Here is a 19,885-nt window from a genome sequence, read left to right as displayed (position 1 = left end):
TTAGCGAGTGTGAGTCTGGCCTGAGAAGAGCTTTGCAAAAGTTGAGGAGGCAGAGCGCGGCCTCATGCTTCAGATATCCTGCTTGCAGCCAACGGCGCGACTCAGGGAGGTTCATTCAAGTTCTTGGGCTAATCTACCATCTCGCCGGCGTGGAGGAAAAGGCTGAAGAGGATTGGATGCAGTAAGGAAGAACCACCACTGCAGATGTGCTAGCATTGACAAAAATCACAGTCTATGAATCCATCCTTCCCATGCAAGGTACTCTATTACTGTGCTTTGTGAATTCATAGTCTCGGTCACACAGGAATCCTGCAACATTACAACACGTTAGCGGAGATACAGTCTTCCCTTGCCACTTCCTGTTTCAACACTTGGGCTTCGCTCTATCCCAGTTATTCAACCACGCTTTTCATGGTTGACTATGGCCAATTATTAGTCCAAACATATACATATTTAAGCAACTTGTATGTATTTTGGCCTAAATGAAGCATTTTCAAGCACAAAAATGAACTAAAATAAAAGTATAAGACATTCAGAATTTGGGGTGTCACAAGACGAGCTGATGCACGACATTGGGTCTACGAGAACAAGATGAGACAAGATTACTTTTCGGAAAGTACAATGGAAAAAAATCTAAAAAAAACATACGACACTTTTTTGCAATTAACAAATGTAATTTGTACTACGTTACCTTGCATTGTGCTTCATGAGGCTACACTCGTGTGCACTCTGGCTGTATGCTAGCGGCCCCGCCTCCACCCACTGAGACAAAGAGCGCTCACTCCGTTCATGCCGTTCAAGACGTACTGTACTCACGCATCCAAAGACAAAGGCCTGGTTACACGTATCTACGTAGTATCATCATTATCAGCGTATCTGATGAAACAAACCGAAAGCTAGGCGCGTGTGTGTGTGTGTGTGTGTGTGTGTGTGTGTGTGTGTGTGTGAATGCTATGTAGTATTCTACACTGCTCATCACTAGGTGTCAGTACAGTGGTACCTCGGTTAACATCCAACATTTTTGGTAAAAGTTTGTCTTGGTTTGCGTTCGCCTGATTGTTGAGCATCCCAAATGCAATGAATCAATGCATTGTGCCATCACGTGCACGTAGAGTTGGTCTTCGGAACGTTGGATGTTAAACAAGCGGTCGAACGCAAGCCAAGGAAAAATTGTTGCAAAACTTTTGGATGTTAACCGAAAAAACGTATCCACCGGGGTGGATTTTAACCGAGGTACCACTGCACAGTAACAGGAGTGTAAAGGTGACTATAGGGATGTCATGTCATGACTAGAAGGCTCTAATAATGTTAAAAAACTGTATTTAGAAGGTGGTAAACGGATTTAATATGTTTTATGTTTTTTTTCCTCTTATTATGTCTACTATATTGGGTAATAGCAGTATAAAGGTGACTATAGGGGTGTTATTTTATGTCTAGAGGGCTCTGATAATGTTAAAAGCTGTATTTAGAAAGTGGTAAACATGTTCTCCATGTTTTATACATGTTATGTTTTATAATGTCTACTATATTGGGTATCAGGAGTGTAAAGGTAACTATAGGAGTGTTATTTCATTTCTAGCAGGCTCTAATAATGTAAAAAAAACGCATTTAGAAGGTGGCAAACACGTTCTCTATGCTCTAAGTACAAAAATATTTTATTTATAAATAAGGAATCCTACTTGGCAGAACTTCATTTTCAACGTTACTGGCATGACAAGGAGATCCCACCTGAGATGTTTTCCACACGGCACAGTGAAGGGGGCGCCATCATGGTCCTTCAATGGAACAATGGAGCTTCAGGTTGCGCGAAGGCGTCAAACGGCAGCCGTCTACGTACAGATGTCACAGGGGGCATCCCTCACGACTGAAGGCCCTCGTCTGTGTGGTAATGGCTGGCTTTTCCAACACTTCACAAAGGACTTCTTCCAGAGGAATAAGATCACTCTTTTGGACCATCCTGCATGTTTCCCTCATCTAAATCCAATGGAGAACATTTGGGGATGGATTTACAAAAATAGACCACAGGTCCAGACAGTGGATGCCCTCTGTGAAGCCATCTTCGCCACCTGGAGCAGCATTCCCACTGGCACAACTACTCATTAACATTTGGATGAGGAATGTACGAGATGGTAGGGAAACACTACGAGTTAACAAAGAATCGTTATATGGATGCCTGTACCCTACAATAAAGCCTGCGGAGGGAACTTTGATGCACCAAAGAAAACAAAACAAAAGCATTTTGGTGCGCTGAACGTCTGCAAGTCAGCTTGTGAATCTGCTCAATTGCACATTCCCTCCCCGTGTGCCAAACGCCAGCCCTAATCTGCTTTGTGAAGCAAAGATAAAGGAAGGTAAAAAAGCAGGGAAAGCAGGACAAAATGTGTGTTTGCGACATTTGCATCAGCGGTGGGAGAAAGAAAGTGTGGATTTAAATCAGATTCTGCATCCGCTCTCCTTCGCCGTCTCTCTCACACCCCCGTCCGAGGCCTATTTTTAGACGGGTGACTTTACGAAGCAAATAGGTCAAGGCTGTTGAGAAACACACAAGATCACATTGTGCGGGATTCCTCATGACTCCTCCGCCAGCTTAAAAGCCAAAGCCTGAATGCTTGGCCTGCTTTCTCTGCTGCTCAGCAGTGTCGCCGCCGCTCCCTCTATGAAGAGATTCAGGTTTAATCTGCGCCTGTATCACCGGCGCCATGTGTCATCGCCGTCATTAAATCCTCATTTTGGGACAGCCATCAAGATGGGAAATCAAAGTATGGCCCAGTCACACGGCAGTCCTTTATCCAGGCGGAATGATCTTTCAAACAATAAGAGCAGTCGTACATGTGCTGTCTGGAATTCTCACAAAGATAAATCCACTCTGCATACACACACACACACACACACACACACACACACACACACACCCTCGTTGGCTCCAATGCACAGCAGAGAGGTGGAATAAAAGAGCAATTACAATCAAAACAACTTTTCCACCCATCGATGAAACCCGAAGAAAAGAAGATGGATTTCTCCGTACAGGATTTGATCCCCTTGAGCGAGCGCTGCTTTCACACCCACAAGAAGTATCAGCTTCCTGCTTGTTTTCTCTATCTGGCTTGAAGTTTCTTGGCAGAGCTGCTTTGTGAGGTCAGCCACTGTCCGCACGTCTGATAGCGTTTGTGGGAGGTGGAGAATGTGCTGCTGTTGAAGAAGCACAATAGGATTTCAACGCCAAGGCTCATCAATGTTGACATTTGCAGCATAACGCAAAGGTTGTGCTAAATCAACACCATCGTTCGCCCGCCAGGAGGGGAGGAGTAAATTGTTTTGGAATTGAAAATACAAACGCTACCCTGGCATTCGTTATTAATTCCTTCCAAAAGGGCCGACCAAACCGAAATGTATGAGAACCGAGGGCGTTTTTTCCTCGTACGATGTCATCTAATCCATTTCGTGCACCCAAAAAAAAAAACATTTTATCGAGAATATTTATAATTTATTCACATGCAGAAAACAATGTGAAATTATTATAAATGACAAATCAAATGGACAAATAAACATTTTTAAAATCATTTTTACTATTTTACAAAATAAAATTGTTGGAAAATTAGATTGGGGGAAAAAGTTATAATAATGTAAAGTTGTAAGGAAGAAAGCAAAGACTGGAAGAAGTATATGGTGTGAGGTTCCATTTTTGTGTTGCAACACTTGAAGATATCAACTATTGGTGCAGGAATGGAGAGTCAATGGAGTGACGTTCCCAAGGGTTAATTAAGTTAGCACATCCCAGTTATTGGAGTTAATTTAGACCTAAATAGTTTGCTGCATAAATACTCTGCCATAGAAGCCATAGCAGTAAGTCATAAGGAAGAAAGCAAAGATTGGATGAACAGTATGGAGCGAGGTTCCTGAAAGTTAGTAAAGTTAGCACATCCTATCTATGAAACGTGTCCCTGGATTTTATCAGACCTACAGTAACTAGTTTGCTGCCTAAATGTTAACTCATGAGTAAATACTAGCGCAAGAATGGAGAATGACCAGCACGAGGTTCCCAAGACTGCCAAAGTTAGCGTATCCCAGATACTCAGATACTGTTGACATGCTCGTATTTGTCAACAGGCATCAGTAGATTTTTATGTTGCAACACTTGAAGATATGTGCAAGATATCAAATATTGGTGCAGGAATGGAGAGTCAATGGAGTGAGGTTCCCCAAGCCTGGTGTAGTTAGCACATCCCAGTTACTAGAGTTGATTAAGACCTAAATAGTTTGCTGCCTGAACGCTCTGCCATTGAGGTCATAGCTGTAAGTCAGAAGGAAGAAAGCAACGATTTGTAGACGTGTATGGAGGGAGGTTCTTAAGGGTCAGTAAAGTTAGCACATCCCAGCTATGAAACATGTCTATAGAGTTTATCCGGCCAAACTAGTTTGCATGAGCAAATCCTGATGTAAGAATGGCGAGTGAACGGAGCGAGGTTCCCCACGGCTGCCAAAATTAGCACAGCCCAGATACTCAACAAACTGCCACGCAACATGTTGACATGCTCGTATTTGTCAACAGGCATCAGTAGATTTTTATGTTGCAACGCTTGAAGATATCAAATATTGGTGCAGGAATGGAGAATCAATGGAGTGAGGTTCCTCAAGCCTGGCATAGTTAGCACATCCCAGTTACTGGAGTTGATTAAGACCTGAATAGTTTGCTGCCTAAACGCTCTGCTAAAGAGGTCATAACAGTAAGTCGTAAGGAAGAAAGCAAACATTGGAAGAAGTGTATGGAGCGAAGTTCCCGAAGTTTAGTGAAGTTAGCACATCCCAGCTGTGAAACATGTCCCTAGAGTTGATCTGGCCAAACTAGTCTGCTGCCTAAATGTTAAATCATGAGTAAATACCAGTGCAAGAGTGCAGAACGACCAGAGCGAGGTTCCCCAAGGCTGCCAAAGTTAGCGCATCCCAGTTACTCAACAAAATGCCACGCGACATGTTGACATGCTTGTATTTCTCAACAGGCATCAGTAGATCTTTATTTTGCAACACTTGGCATGTGCATTTGAATGTGCGGAGGCTTAGCTCTGAGCCTCAGGCTAAGCTGCCTTTCTGCTCCACTTTTTTTCCCCCTCCTTCCTTCTGTTTAAGCAAGCCCGTATGCGAATATGTGGATGTCATTTTCATTCACTGCGGAAAAACAAATGCTGTCTTTAGCATGTAGAATGAATGCCACAGTTATCATGAGCTGATAATTGCTGACCCTTGAAAGCTGGTCTTTGGCTGTGAATGAAGAGTTGTGACGAGATAACAGAAGCGCTTCCCCCACTGAAGCCCGAGCAGAGGTTATCACATTCATCTGTTTTTCCCGCCACTGACCCCTCGGTGTCCTTTCCGTCGTCTCGCTGAAGGAGTCGTCTAACGTTTTGGACCAAAAGGCTTTAATGTCACCATTGGCTCCTTTTGACATTTGTGCTCAAAGGCTATTTTTCACTTGATGCCGAGCTGACTGTTGACAAAACTCCCTCCTCCCTCCTTGACGTTAGTATTCAGCGGCGGTAGCTTCCTGACACTATGTTCCTTCACGCCTCTCCCTGAGGATTTCCGACTCACCCTTTCTCTCTCTCTCTCTCACCTCACTCACCCCCTCCCCAAATACAGCAGCAGTTTCGTCCCATTGCCATGGAGACAGACGTGATGTCAGTTTGGATCGGCGCAGCAGGTGACTTGTGTCGCGCTTTGTCATTACGGAGCAGATTAAGGCCACCTGGTGAAGAAAATAACATGTTTCTTCTTCTCCAGGGTGGGCCGATCGATCAATAAGTTTTCATCCAGCTCTTATTTTGTAGGATGATTTGTAATCAGGTGCATCCTAGCTACACAGTAATCCTTTGATTAAAAGTTCCGGAACCAACCAATTTGCCTTCTTGATTATCAGATTTTGGGTTCTCGGAAGCTTTTTATTTTGTTCTTGTCCAGAGTTCAACTTGGCGAATTATGTGTTCATAAAATGCTCACAAAACCAAAGGAGGGGTCTTGGAGTTCTTGCCGCACAGTTTTTGGTGCACAACATTTGTCTAAAAAGGCACTTGACTGAACAATGAACAATCCCAATGTGGGACAGAACCTGATTCTCATAGATACTGAACTCATCGCTTGGATCTTTACTTGTTCTGTAGTTTTTTCGGTCACGCTAGCCAAACAATCAACCAAGCAAAACCAAAAACGTTTGCTATATGTACTTTGATACCAAAAACAAAAACATTTATTGGTAAGTCCGTCATATTTCCGATCTACGTTGTGTTTACCCTTGTTAAAGGAACACTTACGGAACAGTCTGGATCCACACATAGATCTAATTGGGTCTTCCATCAGGTGTTTTGTACGTTTTGCACTGTCGTGCTGACCAACCAAACAAATATCATAAAGTAGCTTTGCTATACGTACTTTAATCCCAAATACACGAGTGTTTGGTGTTCTGTTTTGTGATCCACACCAACTCTAATTGGCTCTTCAGATGTTTTGTACTTTTTGCAATGTCACGCTGACCAACAAACCAAATATCATAAAAAACAACTTACTTTAATACCAAATACACGAGTGTTTGGTGGTCATTCAGTCATGTTTCCAGTCTACGTTAAGAGTTCACCTTTGTTAAAGGAAGGTTTAGGGAAAAGTCTGGATCCTCAGCTGGATCTAATTGGCTCGTCCATCAGGTGTTTTGTACTTTTTGCATTGTCAAGCTGACCAACCAACCAAATATCATAAAGAGTGTACTTCAATACCAAATACACTAGCGTTTAGTGGTCAGTCAGTCATATTTCCCGTCTGTTTTACGACTTGGCCGCTATTTTCTAATTGCGACTTTCTAAAATGGACTTCCACCCAAAATTGTACATTATATTTTTCAATATTAGTAAAACAAAACAGAAGAAAAGGAACCTTTAAAGACAATCCTAGATCCACACCCTGATCTAATAAGTTCTTTCTTTAGTTGTTGAGTAGTTTTTGCGGCGTCCGGCTAACCAACTAACAGAGGACAGTTAAACGTTATATGAAATACACTCGTCTTTTGTGTTCTGTGATGATAAGGCATGAATTGATCCTGGTTGAGTGGCAAAATCTTCCGATACAGTACTTTTAGTTCCACGCATTGAAAGAAAGAACTTTTGTCGTGGACTGAGTGGTATTTGCATCGACTGCATCTACATTTTCCCACCTAATTGCAACTTTTGAGGTAGGATTGGACTTTTTTCGCAGTAGCTCCTTCCAGTCATCAAGATATTTTTATTGCTTCATAGCGGCACATGTCCGTAGCTCCGTGCAGTTATTTTGCTTGTTAGTTGAAAGGGAATCATCAATGAGCCCAAATGCATAAAAGCACAGCATGGTTGTAAATAATTGAGTCATTGGGCCGTCGATGGTGAAGCTAGCATACTACCATGCTAAGTCGTTAAGGGGATCACATGCTTGCCTTCACTTTCTCGCAAGGTCCGCTTGTTTGATGGCGTGTAGGTAAAGAGTGACGAGGATCAGCATGAGTGTCACGACTCTTCATTGGGGATCCGGAAACATGACACTTTAAATGAGGTACCTGCTGCCAGGCAGAAATATGTTTATGTCCTCCGCACAATCCAAGGAACTTTAGTTCTTCCCCGTCCTTACTCACTTCCAAGTCAAATGCTCTCCTGATTCAAATGGTAAGAGCAGTTGGAATATGTCAAGAATGTCCATTTTGGACCTTAGGAGGTTCCAAGTGGAGCTTGAAAATGCCACAACAAGAAATGGGAGTGAGACAAAAAGCAATGTATTGCAAAGAAGCGTTCAAGTGAAATAGGCTGTTCATCAAAAGTTGAAGAGCGCAGCCTTTAAAAGGCAAAATGTTGACAAAAATGTGGATTGAATGTGATCGTGTCAGGTATTCACGCTGTCATGATCTCTTCATGGCAAAGGCAAAAAGGCTGTCTCTCTTTGAGGGCGGTGGGATTGTTGAGGCCCCTCGCAGCGCCGTTGCTGCTGAGTTTGGACGCAGTAAGACCGTCATGTCAAACTTTTTCACACATCCTGAGGCTCATGGAACAAAAAAGTCAAACGGTAGACCCAAAAAAATGTAACCAGGGGATCCCATTGGCTGTCCGTCAAGACACGGGACCATCCTCGGCCCAAATGAAGGTTGTTACTGGTGCCGAGTGCAGTCCGATAACCGTCAGACGCTTTTAAGAAGAAAAAAACATTGTCATAAAATTGGCTGTTAAAAGTCAACAGTTTATGAGAACATTTTTACAAGAATAAAGTTGAAATAGTTGGAAAATAGATATATTTTTAAAAAACAGCAGAAATGGAAAAAAGTGCAGTAATTTTACAAGAAAAAAATAAAAATATGAAGAAAAAAAGACTAAACTCATAATGTTATGAGGAAAAACATTTCATTTTAATGGCATTGAGTTGAAATATTCAAGGAAAAAGATGTTTTATTTAAACCATAATATTATGAGAAACAAAAAAAATAAAAATTGGAATTTGGGGAAAATTAGGTTGGGCAAAAAGTTAGAATAATATAATAATATGTGAATAGAATAAAATGTGACTAAAATTAAAACATTACAAAAGTAAAATTTATGAAACTTACATAAAAACGTTGAAATGAAATGAAATGAATTGGAAAATGAAAAAATATAGGAAAAAGGGGAGAAAGAGCAGTAATTTTACAAGAATAAAGTCAATATTAACAAAAAAGTTGCAATCTAACAAGGAAAAGTCGCAATTTTACAAGAATATTGTAAAAGAAAATGTCTTAAATATAAAAATAAAAAAGTGTAATCGTGAGATTATGAGAAAAAACAATGTCATTTTAGTAGCATAAAGTTGAAATATTACAAAAAAATGTATTGATTGATTTATTGATCTTCCAAGGCCTGTTCACCTTCAAGGCACCAAACATGGGACATTGAAAGGTGGAAGAAAGTCTTATTCTCCCTTGATGGTCCTGACGGCTTCCAATGTTACTGGCATGACAAGGAGATCCCACCTGAGATGTTTTCCACCATCATGATCCTTCAATGGAACAAGGAGCTTCACGTTGCACGGGGGCGTCAAACGGCAACCGGCTATATGGATGTGTCGCCGGGGGCGTCCCTCATGACTGAAGGCCCTCGTCTGTGTGGTGATGACTGGCTTTTTCAACAGGACAACGCTGCACTTCACAAAGAGGAATAAGCTCACACTTTTGGACCATCCTGCATGTTCCCCTCATCTAAATCCAATGGAGAACATTTGGGGATGGATTTACAAAAATGGACATCAGTTCCAGACAGTGGAATCCATCTTCAGCACCTGGATCAACATTGCCACTAGCCTGCTGGCATCAAACACTGGCATCAAGCGTGCCCAAACCCATTTTTCACCTCCTTAACAAGTATTGTGCAGCTATTGCAACATTTTATTTCTGTTTCAGGGTTTAGATTTTTTTTTTTTTTTAGCTATGGTCAGCTGATGAACAGCCTATTTCACGTTAATGCTTCTTTGCAGTACATTGCTTTTTTTGTCTCGCTCCCATTTCTTCTTTTTGCATTCTGAAGCTCTACTTAGAACCTCCTTAAGATCCAACAGTGCAAAATGTACATTCTTGACATTTTTCAACTGCTATTAACATTTTGATCAGGAGTGTATTTCCTCTCTCTCTCTCTCTCTTTGTGTGCCTTAAGTGCTGTAGCACCGCCACTATTTCAGTGGAGGATTATTTCAACGCTTGGTTTGGACCTCTGGGCCGTCTAGCGGAATGTTTGTCCTACGCACGCCTCCCCGCATTGAGACAAATAAAACGGCGAGCGCAGCGCGTAATTGTCCTCGGCCTGCGTTGTGACAGAGCTTTTAGATTGTGCCACGGTTTTGTGCAGGTTTTTTTTTCTGAGGCCCTTCACCAGTAACAGGTGGCGACTTGTAAATAAACCAACCAGGATATGCTGTATGTCTAATGCCCAGCATTTGCAAATGCAGTCAATAATAACCATGTTGACATGCGGGGATGAGCATAACCATTGATTTATTGATTGTTGGGAATTTGTACAGAAAACGGAGCAAGAAAGTAAAAATTGTACAGAAATTTATGATAGCATGTGCTTGAAACATGGCTTCATCGCTTCCAGGCACGCTAACGCAACAGATCCCTTGGGTGTTGAGTAGGGGTGTCACAAGACGAGACAATGCATGAGAATGGGTCTACGAGAACAAGTAGGGTTTCCGCTACACGTAATTGATCATGGCAGTGCGCCACTACAAAATAAAAGTCGCCACACCTTAAAAATGAGTGTTTTGTTTTTAACTTGGAAGTAATTTTAAGTGATATATTGTATGAATGGATATACAGTATATGCTATATAGGTGCATATACAGTGTTCCCTCGTTTATTGCGGGGGATTGGTTCCCAAAATAAGCCGCCATAAGTGAAATAAGCGAAGTAGCCTGCTATATTTGTTTTCAGTGATTACATATGTTTTAAGGCAGTAAACCCCGTACACTTTATACACTTTTCTCAGACAGGCATGAACATTTTCTCACATTTCCGTTTTGTTTCAACACTCAAAGCTCAAATTTCCCTTGAATTTTAATGCTAACCTACTAGGTTGGACACAAGAAATGCTTACATGACTCACACGTATTTCCCTCCTCTGACCATGCTTCTTCATCCTGGCTCCATTCCACTGCAGCGTTTTTGTATCCTTGTTAAAACAGATTGCTCCTGTCGTCGTATTTTCCTCACACGGTTAGCTTCTTCTGTTTCTTCTATTGTTTACAGTATTGGCGGGTAGCAAGCAGCTCACACATTTAGCTAGTTTGGTAGCCATGAGCACAACGGGAGACGGCTCAAAGGAGGTTGATTGGCAAATTTACAGGCAATCAAGATGCAGAAAACAATGGGCGGTGCAGACAGAAGAGAGAGAATAGAGAGACACCGCCGCCACTTGCTAAAGCACAGAACTACAACACTCAACTTCCCACGATGCAATTCTTTTCAAAGGGCCAGGGCATTGATATGCTGAAAAAAAAGCACTGAATCGCGATGGAGCGAGGGAACAATGTATTGCGTATTATTTACCCACATATTGACCACATTAAGTTCGAAAACAATTAAAAATATCAGAAAAATGTTTTTCTGTGCTTTATTTTGATAAGCATGCACCGGAATCGCCGGTCTGTCCACTTATATGTGACCAGATACGCGACACGTCTTGTGTCGACTTTCACCTCGTTTCTTAATATCGGGAGAATGAAAAATAGCCCGAAATGTGTAGTCGATTGACGACAGCGTGTCACATGCTAAGCCTATCTATGCCAGCATGTGTGATCGCTCACGTTTCAATCTCATTCCACTTCCTGCCATTTTTGTTTACACGCCTGGCTGGCGGCATCTTGCTAGCTCGTTTCTGCCCCACGGGCAAACTACAACGGCTGCTTGGAGTGTGTGCCCGAATACAGTGCACACTGCTGGGCCACGTCAGACGGCCAAACTTTGGAATATTGCACTGGGAAAAAGGAGATATTAGAGGAATATAAAAATAAAAAAATATATAAATTATCATTTTATGGGGAAAAAATAATTCAATAAAAGAAAACAGTTTTCAAAGCATGAAGCTGAAATGTTAAAGAAAAAAGATGTTCTTCTCCAAAGTCATAATATGATGAGAGGCAAACAAAACAAAGAATGAAGTTGCAAATTGGGGAAAATTAGGATGGGAAAAAGTTATGGTTTTAGGAGAAGAACGTCATCATGTTATGGAAAACAAAACAACAGTCATTTTACAAAAACATTAGCAGAATAAATACATAACATTATGGAAAAGATGTCATTTTTAAAATCATAAATTTGAAATACTAAGTTGTTAATTTCTAAAGTCGAAATGTTATGAGACACAAAACAAAACCAGATTTGGCCACTGAAGACCAGGTTGCCGCCCTCGACCGCCACCCAAGACACATGGCACCGGACCTTTATGTTTGCCCCCGCAGGTGGTGGGTCTACAGCAGAGAGATCCCGTGTGGCTTCTTTGGGGGTGAAGGCGGAAGGCCCGACCACCAGGGGCTCGCCTGGGCCCCGGTATCCCACGTCCGGGCGAGGTGCGGGCCCTCCTCTTGTATTTGTTCATAGGGTCTTGTGAATCACTCTTGGTCCGGCCTGGGACCTGTTTGCCTTGGAAGACCCTACCAGGGGCATATAGCTCCAGACAACATAGCTCCGAGGATCTCTCATAGCCCTCCACCACCATAAGGTGCTGATTCAAGGAGGATCGAGGGGTTTTGTTCAGATCCCATCATGTAAACATGAAATAACAAAGAACATAATGACACAATAAACAACATAATCAACATGATGGCCCTCCTGTGGCACCCCAAAATGGGTATACAGGCACATATTTATTTAAACCAGGCAACTTGGTTTAGTCACCTGACCATTACAATTAGTGCTTCTTAGTGGGCGCTCCGCAGGTGCCTGGTTTGGCATGTGTCCGGACATGGGGAGCGGTTTGCGGGTGTGCAGAGAATAGTCGGTCAAAAGGCAAATTTGATGCACTTCCAGCGCGTGCACACTCCCTTGGCTAGAGAGAGAGAGAGAGAGAGAGAGAGAGAGAGAGAGAGAGCAGTGCAGCGTCTTAAAGGGACGGAGGGGTTCCTTTCACCCCGTCACAATGAAGTTGCAAATTTTGGGAAAAGTTCTGATGTTATAAATGAATGAAGTCCTGTAAGAATAAAGGCTTCTTCCCGCTCTATACTCTGGTTCTCCTGACCTCTGTAGTGTCGGACCATGTGTCCGAATACAGTGCACCCTGCTGGGCCACAGCAGGTGGCTCCCTCCCCCCTGTGCTCTGCTTGTGCAGTTTTAATAGCCATGTAGTAGTAATAGTTTGTGTTGTGTGTAAAGTTGCTGTGTTGCATGTTGTGGGTCGATGGTCTATGTAGTGACATGTGATCAGAAGCAGAGCTGTAACAACAAGCTAGTCTCGTTATAATGTGTTTATGGACGAGGGCTAGCACACCCCAAATAAGTGAACGTAAGGGAAACATTGGGTTAATCTTCTGAATTGAAAGTGTGGGTAAACAAATGGATGGTTCTTGGTGGTCCATCCTCCACCCACTCCAAAGAGGGCCCCCTAGTGGCCTCGCACGTCCTCCGCCTGGGTTGAAGTGTGTCAGTGCAGACATATCACCAGTGGAGACACGGTGATTCATGATTACGTGTTTGTGCCAGCGTGAGCATCGCGTGGCTTTGCGTGCCGCCACGAAGCGCTGACATGTGGCCTGCTCTCCTGCCAAAGGGCCCGCCGCCTCTGCCAACAGTCGTGTGTCAAATCAACAGTTAGCGCCACCACGCTGCATGCCTCTTGATGCCAAACATCTAAGTGCGACATGAAGGCATCTGGACTTTCTGCTTGGATGCCCTCCGGGGGGGGTGAAGTCTCCTTGATGAGACGTCTTGAAGAAAGTCGAGTGGCCTTCGTGCGGCACTAAAACCTCCAGGATGCCGGAGACACTGATGTGTTTATTCGCGCTCACATGTGCCCATGTGTCTCTCCACAACGTCTGCTGGGCTTTGGAATGATTCTCCTTCCAAACAAACAAACAGCAGTCATCATAAGCTCGTTATCGAACAGGCCATTCCTCTAATGTCCGCCGCGCTGCTTACCTGCTGCCTCGCTCTCAGTCTGCACACTGCAGCCCAAACCAAAGCCCTCCTATCCCAACATTTCCACATCAGGTCATGCAGGGGTGTCCAAAGTGCGGCACGGGGCCGTATGCAGCACGCGGCTGGTTTTTCATTGGTCCACAGCACATTCAGATCATACAGCAAAAATTAAATTTGACCAGAATCCAGAGTCCAAATATTAGGAGAAGAAAGTCACAACATTACGAGGGAAAAAAGCCTCATCTTCCGGGGGGGAAAAAAATTCATTTTATGAGAACAAAGTCTATATAATGTTATTAGGAAAACGATTTGTTGTCACAGTAAATGTTACTTTAGTTAGACTTGTGAGAAAACCGTAGTTAAAGCGGGCCTTACATCCCGACGTGCATGTCACCACACACACGGGCTCTGCAGGTTTTGGGAAATGTTGGGCGTGGCCAGCACGTAGCGGAAGTAGGGTGTCAGAGGGGTTGCAGGCGTGTGGTACTTATGGAGCAAGTGAGTCGTGACACCCACGTGCTTTCCGCCCGCCCTGGTTGGTGGCTTTTAGATGGTGAGTGCGGCGTGTGGCTTGAGCGTGCTAGGTGCGCTTCTTGTAAGGCTGTCGTACGTTTCACTCACTGGGGACGTACCGTGTGTGGGCATCGTACGAGTCTCGTGAAGCCCACTCACTTCCATTGCAAGATGGGCGTACCGGCTTCCTGAGGCACCTACAGCTATCGTGACCGGGAGAACCGGAGTGTACAGCGGGAAGAGCTGCCGTGGGTGGGCAAGCGCATTAATGTCGGATACGCTATGTGAGCAGCCGCCGTGCGTCCACGGAGGTTGAGTGTACAGCTGGGGGAGTCGGCCGCCGCCGTGGCCAGGATTTATTTTAAACTCATATTTGGTACTTGCCCTGTAGCCTATATCATTATTTTTTATTATTTGAGTGTTAATTTGCTGTGTGATGATTTTAGCGTTGTTCGTAAGATGACACCGTGAGTCAGGCTTTTATATTGAGTAATCACCTCCTGCGATTTGTGATGGTTTAACCAGCTCCTCAAGAGCTCGTGGTTGGCTTCCGCTAAAGAATGAGCTACTGACTTGCAAGCGGCATAGTATCTAAACGGTTAGTCGTGGTTGTGAAGCGTAGGAGACGTCACGAGATTAGGCATGGTCATGAATTAGCTGCACTGCTAGCTTGGTAGTTACAACAAAATACACTGGATACTACGGCTTATAGTAACTAAGAAATTCCTCTAGGATGTTTTTAATAAGCAAGTAGGGATTGCTTGAAAAAATGTAAGTCATTTAAAAGGTACTCCAGATTGTTTTTGAGTGTGTGTGTGTGTGTCTCCTGAAGATCCCTATGAGAATTTATTATTTTTAAAAGCATAAAGTTGAAACGCGGAAGAAAAAAGATGTTATTTTCTAAAGTTGTAATATTATGAGGCTGTATTATTAGGCTGATAAAAAGTTACAATGGAAGGAAAATAAAGTCAGACTATCATAAAGAAAAGTTGTAATTGTACAGGGAAAAAAATAATTTGATGAGAATAAAGTCATAATATTATCAGGAAAACAAGTCATTTTTAAAGCATAAAGTTTATTAATATTATGAGAAACAAACAAAGAACGAAGTTGCAAACTTTGGAGTGTTAGGTTTGGGAGAAGATATAATTTTAGGGGGAAAATGTGTCATTTTACAAGAATAAAGTCGTACTAATCCCAGGAAACAAGCGTGTCATTTGTAGAAGCATAAAGTTGAAATATTAAAGAAAAAAGATGTTATTTTCTAACGGTGTAATATTACCAGGAACAAAACAAAGAATGAAATTGCAAATTTTGGAATATTTAATTGCGGAAAATATTAGGAGAATAAAGTCATGAGAAAAAAGTTGTAATTTTACAGGGAAAAATAATTTTATGAGAATAAAGTCATAAGATTATTAGATGAAGATGTCATTTGTAAAAGCATAAAATTAAAAAGATGTCATTTTTAAAAATTGTAATATTATTAGAAACAAAGCAAAGAATAAAGTTGCACATTTTGGAATATTAGGTTGGGGAAAGTTATAATATTAGGAGAATAACGTCATAATATTACAAGAACAAAAAATCTTACGGGGGGGGGAGGATTATTTTATGACAATAAAATGATAAAAAGTAGATTTTTAAAATATCAAATTGATTTAATTAACAAAGGAAAGCAAAAAGAAACAACCCCAACTCCACCCCAACACCGTGAGATCTAAAAATAAGAAATTAGAAATATATATAAATCATAAGATTTAAAAAAAGCAAAACACACAAATACACTACCACAAAACAATGCTAACAATAATAATAACATGAATAACAAGAAATATAACACAACCATCATAGCAATGATATTACCAGTGACTTTGTTTTGGTTTTTGCCTTCACAGCACTAATCCAACAGTAACATGAAAAACATAGCGTTGAAATATTAAAGAAAAAGGATGTCAATTTTGGAATATTAGGTTGGCAAAAAGTTGTAATATTAGGAGAATAAAGTCACAACATTACAAGAAAAAAAAAGTTGAACAATTTGAAAAATAACAACAACAGAAATGGAAAACCAAACAAAAAAGTCTCATGTCAGGAGTGAAGTTGATACTAATTGATATTAAAGCTGACATGCACTTTTTTGCCTGTGGAAAGTAGGAAAGGAGATGGGGGGGGGAAGCATCAGGATGCATTTGAAGAAGTGGCGAGAGTGGTGCGTTTACTGTGCTCTACTTTTCCTTCTTCTGGCCTGCCTGAGCCTCTCATCACACCAACACGCTCTGATGGCATCCAGGATGGGAGCATTTAGTCCGGGCTGAGCGACCCAGCCCAACACCCCCCAGCCCCAGAAAGGTCCTTCCAAATGTCAAGTGGTTGGTGCCGCTGTGAAAATGCATGTGGAGCCTCATGGCGGCTCAGTGCAGCGTCAGCATCCACGGTCCTCCATTATGTGTCTTGACAGGTGAATCCACTCCCCCCACCTCCCGACCCCCAAACACCCTCTGACACACACACTGCTCTTCCTTTTTGGCTCCTTGGCAAAGCAACAAAACTTCCTGCCCTTTGCTAGCAATGGCAGCGTGAATATTGTGGCCTGCGGCAGCTGGAGGTTAGGGGAGAAGTTTGAGCTGGGCTGGCGAGGACCAGCGTATTCACCCCGACAGGGGGACATTGTCGTCTAAATCAAATCCAAGTTTATTTGTAGAGCACCTTCCAACATCCCAATGGTGCCCAAGGTCCTTCACAGGAGTAAAAACAAGTTCTAGCAAATAAGAAGAGCGTAAGATCGAATAAGATACTGTAACATAAAAACAACACAAAGAAAATAACCACATCTAAAATACATATGGCAAAGCACGAGGCCTGTCACAATAACACATGTTGCTGGACCATAATTAGCATCGATATTATGACTATAAAATAAGCCTGTGTGTCTGGCTCACCGCTTCCCTCAGCTCACTGTGATCGATTTGATCTTTGTTTTATCGTTTCTTGTGAGGACCATCGGCTTTCGGCTGGCGTATGATCGTCAGGAATGACTTCAGATCCAGGACAGTGTGAAACAAGTACGGGGGCCAAACAAACCGCGTCCCTCTTACCTGGTTGATGTGCCAGAGTTCCTGCTGTGGGAGGAGCCGTTGCGTCCCAGGAAAAGGCAGACGCACGGGGAGGGGGACACGGGGTGGCAGACTTGTGAAGCTCAAAGCCTGGCTGGCACTTTCTCCCGAGGTGGTGCGGATCCCACCTAAATGGGAGGATTGCTTTTGCCGCTGCGTCTCTCGGCTCAGGTTGGCCGTGCTCCCCTTTTTCCTCGCCACTACTTTCCAACAAATACTTGTTCATTCTGTTTAAAACCGAAATGTTTCCACACTGGGGCTGTTGCGTTCGCCTTAGAAACCATCGCTTCTGTGCCATCGTTCACATTAGCATCTGCCTTCTCACGAGGCTAATTTGCTGCTAGCACCCTGGGTCCGCTCACTAGCAGCCCCGCCTCCACAAAGAGGCTGAATGAGAGGACAGGAGGGTTCACTCTCTCCGTTCATTCCACTATAGAACCGATGCGTACAGACAGATGCAGAGTGAACCCTCTTGTCATCCAGCCGGTGTGGCTCAGAGAGACGAGCAGATGGAACACTCGCATGCACGCACTTGGTAATTTATCCACGCCGTCGGAATGAATCGATTTATCTTTTACCGTGACAGGCCTGTTGTCGTCTTATATTCCCTCAAAGCAGCAGCTAGGAAACATCAGCTCCTTTCTACTTGCCGTCCAGAGCAGTAAAGTGCATGTGGTTCATCAGTGAGGAAGATGGAAGGAAGGAGCCCACAATGAAGGTGGCCAGTGTGGATATACTCTGGCGGTTGCTTCACCTCCCTACAAAGTGAAAGTTAAGCTTGTGTGCCTGGAAAGTGCAAGTTTGCGTCATAAGAGAGTTAGGCTGGTGTGAGTGACAACAATGCATCTATTGGGTGTCTCCCAGTAGCTCTCCAGCAGTCATATGTACATGTTGTGCAACTTCGTGGTGCGATGCGAGTGTGTGTGTGTCCTGAAGGCCCTTTATGTGCTTATATGACGTCTACATCAAATATGATTTGAAAGATGGAATTGTAGCAGCATTATTTCTTCAAGCTGCGGTACATCACGGCTAGGCAGCTGCCGAGAAGGCGCAAACTTTGGACTGTGCTGCAAGGATTGCAGCACACCCGCCCTCTTTGCCGCTCTTCTAACCTCGGAAAACACGGGGCGCTACTTAACACTCAGAAATACGCAGCGCACTTGAACGCCTCACCAGTGTACGGCGCACTGTGCTTCTAAAGAGGAAGGGCGGTGTTGCTGTTGGTTCTTGGCGTTGGCGCCGTATGAACAAATAAAGAACCCACACGCACATAACCAAGAAGGAACAAGTGCATCTCAGCTGTGTCACATGCGTACGTATGCTTAGTATTAATATTATTCATATTCATATAACTTCACTCTTTGCTCTTTGTTTGGTCATTTTTACTCTTAAAAATTTCAGCTTTCTTCTCGGACATTTTTTTATTCTAATATTTGGACTTTATTCCCATATTATGACGTTTTTCTCAACCACATTTTCTTTATTTTCTTTTGTTTGTTTCTCATATTACGACTTGTCATAAAGAGCATATATTTTTGAATATTGAAACTCTGTGCTACTAAAATGACTTTATTTATCCTCATAATAGTACAAGTTTCTTCTTGTAAAATTGCGCCTTTTTTACTCCTTGGAGAATATGACTTTTTTTCTCTTAATATTTTGACTTTGTTCTCGTAGATTATTTTTTTATTCCTTTTCCGCTGTTGTTTTTCCCCCACTGTTTCATTTCTTTCTTCATGTCAATTTTCTTCTCATACCATGATGACTTTATTCCCATAATATTCTAACTTTTTCCCCAACCTGGTTTTCAAAAAATGACAACATTTTTGTTTGTTTCTTGACTATTTTGCTAAAATAGAAAAAATTACAGAAAAAAAGGAGAATTTTTTTTCTTTAAAATGTCTTCTACTGTATTTTTGTCCTTAGAGGTTATGACTTTTTTTCTCTTAATATTTTGGCTTTATTCTCATAAAATTACAGCTGATTTCCACTGTTGTTCCCCCCCCCACACTATTTCAACTTTCTTCTTGTAAATGTTCTTCTCTCAACATTATGACTTTATTCCCATTAAAATTCTAACTTTTCCCCAACCTGATTTTCAAAAAATGACAACTTTTTTGGGTTTGTTTTTTCTTTCATATTTCTACTATTTTTCTCCTTAGAGAATATGACTTTTTTCTCTTAATTGTTGTTTTTTCCCGACTATATCAACTTTCTTCTCGTAACATCAGGACTTTATTCCTGTAATATGAATGAATGAATGCACTGTGTGAAAGGCTGAGTGTCTTCTAAGTAGGCGTCATCAGTGTATCATTTGGATGCTAACATGTTGACATAAGACAAGGGATGCATTATTAAGACTGTCGCTGATTGCTTTTCTCTGCACTGAGCGAAAGCAACTCATCAGCTGGCATCGGCTTCCAGCTCTAATTAATGCCAACCTTTGAGACGTCCAACGCTTCCTTCATCCCAAAGTCCCCAAGTCTCAGAGGCAATAACGACGCCGCAATCCTCGCAGGTCAGCAGGCATGCATGCATCGACCTGCATGACGCTCCTTTCACACAACATGCTCGTCTTTGCTACACACGGACTTGCACCTATTCC

The 19,885-nt window shown here is 42.5% G+C and overlaps 1 protein-coding gene across 18 annotated transcripts in view; it reads left to right on the top strand.

The window, feature by feature from the left end:
• magi2a (membrane associated guanylate kinase, WW and PDZ domain containing 2a) overlaps positions 1 to 19,885 on the top strand; it is a 179,735-nt gene that overhangs the window by 73,765 nt on the left and 86,085 nt on the right. For 2 of the 18 annotated variants that reach the window (XM_054752787.1, XM_054752784.1), the window contains exon 3: positions 5,635 to 5,695. The exons of 15 other annotated variants lie outside the window; for them this stretch is intronic. In XM_054752787.1, the coding sequence (XP_054608762.1) occupies positions 5,656 to 5,695 (40 nt within the window). In that variant the 5' untranslated portion in view covers positions 5,635 to 5,655. The remainder of the gene's footprint in view (positions 1 to 5,634; positions 5,696 to 19,885) is intronic. One more of the 18 variants, XM_054752786.1, reaches the window with a different exon arrangement.

This window comes from Dunckerocampus dactyliophorus, chromosome 15 (genome assembly GCF_027744805.1).
Source record: "Dunckerocampus dactyliophorus isolate RoL2022-P2 chromosome 15, RoL_Ddac_1.1, whole genome shotgun sequence".
Classification (NCBI taxonomy): Eukaryota; Metazoa; Chordata; class Actinopteri; order Syngnathiformes; family Syngnathidae; genus Dunckerocampus; species Dunckerocampus dactyliophorus.
Note: the sequence above shows the minus strand (reverse complement) of the source record. Positions and strands in the feature narration are given on the sequence as shown.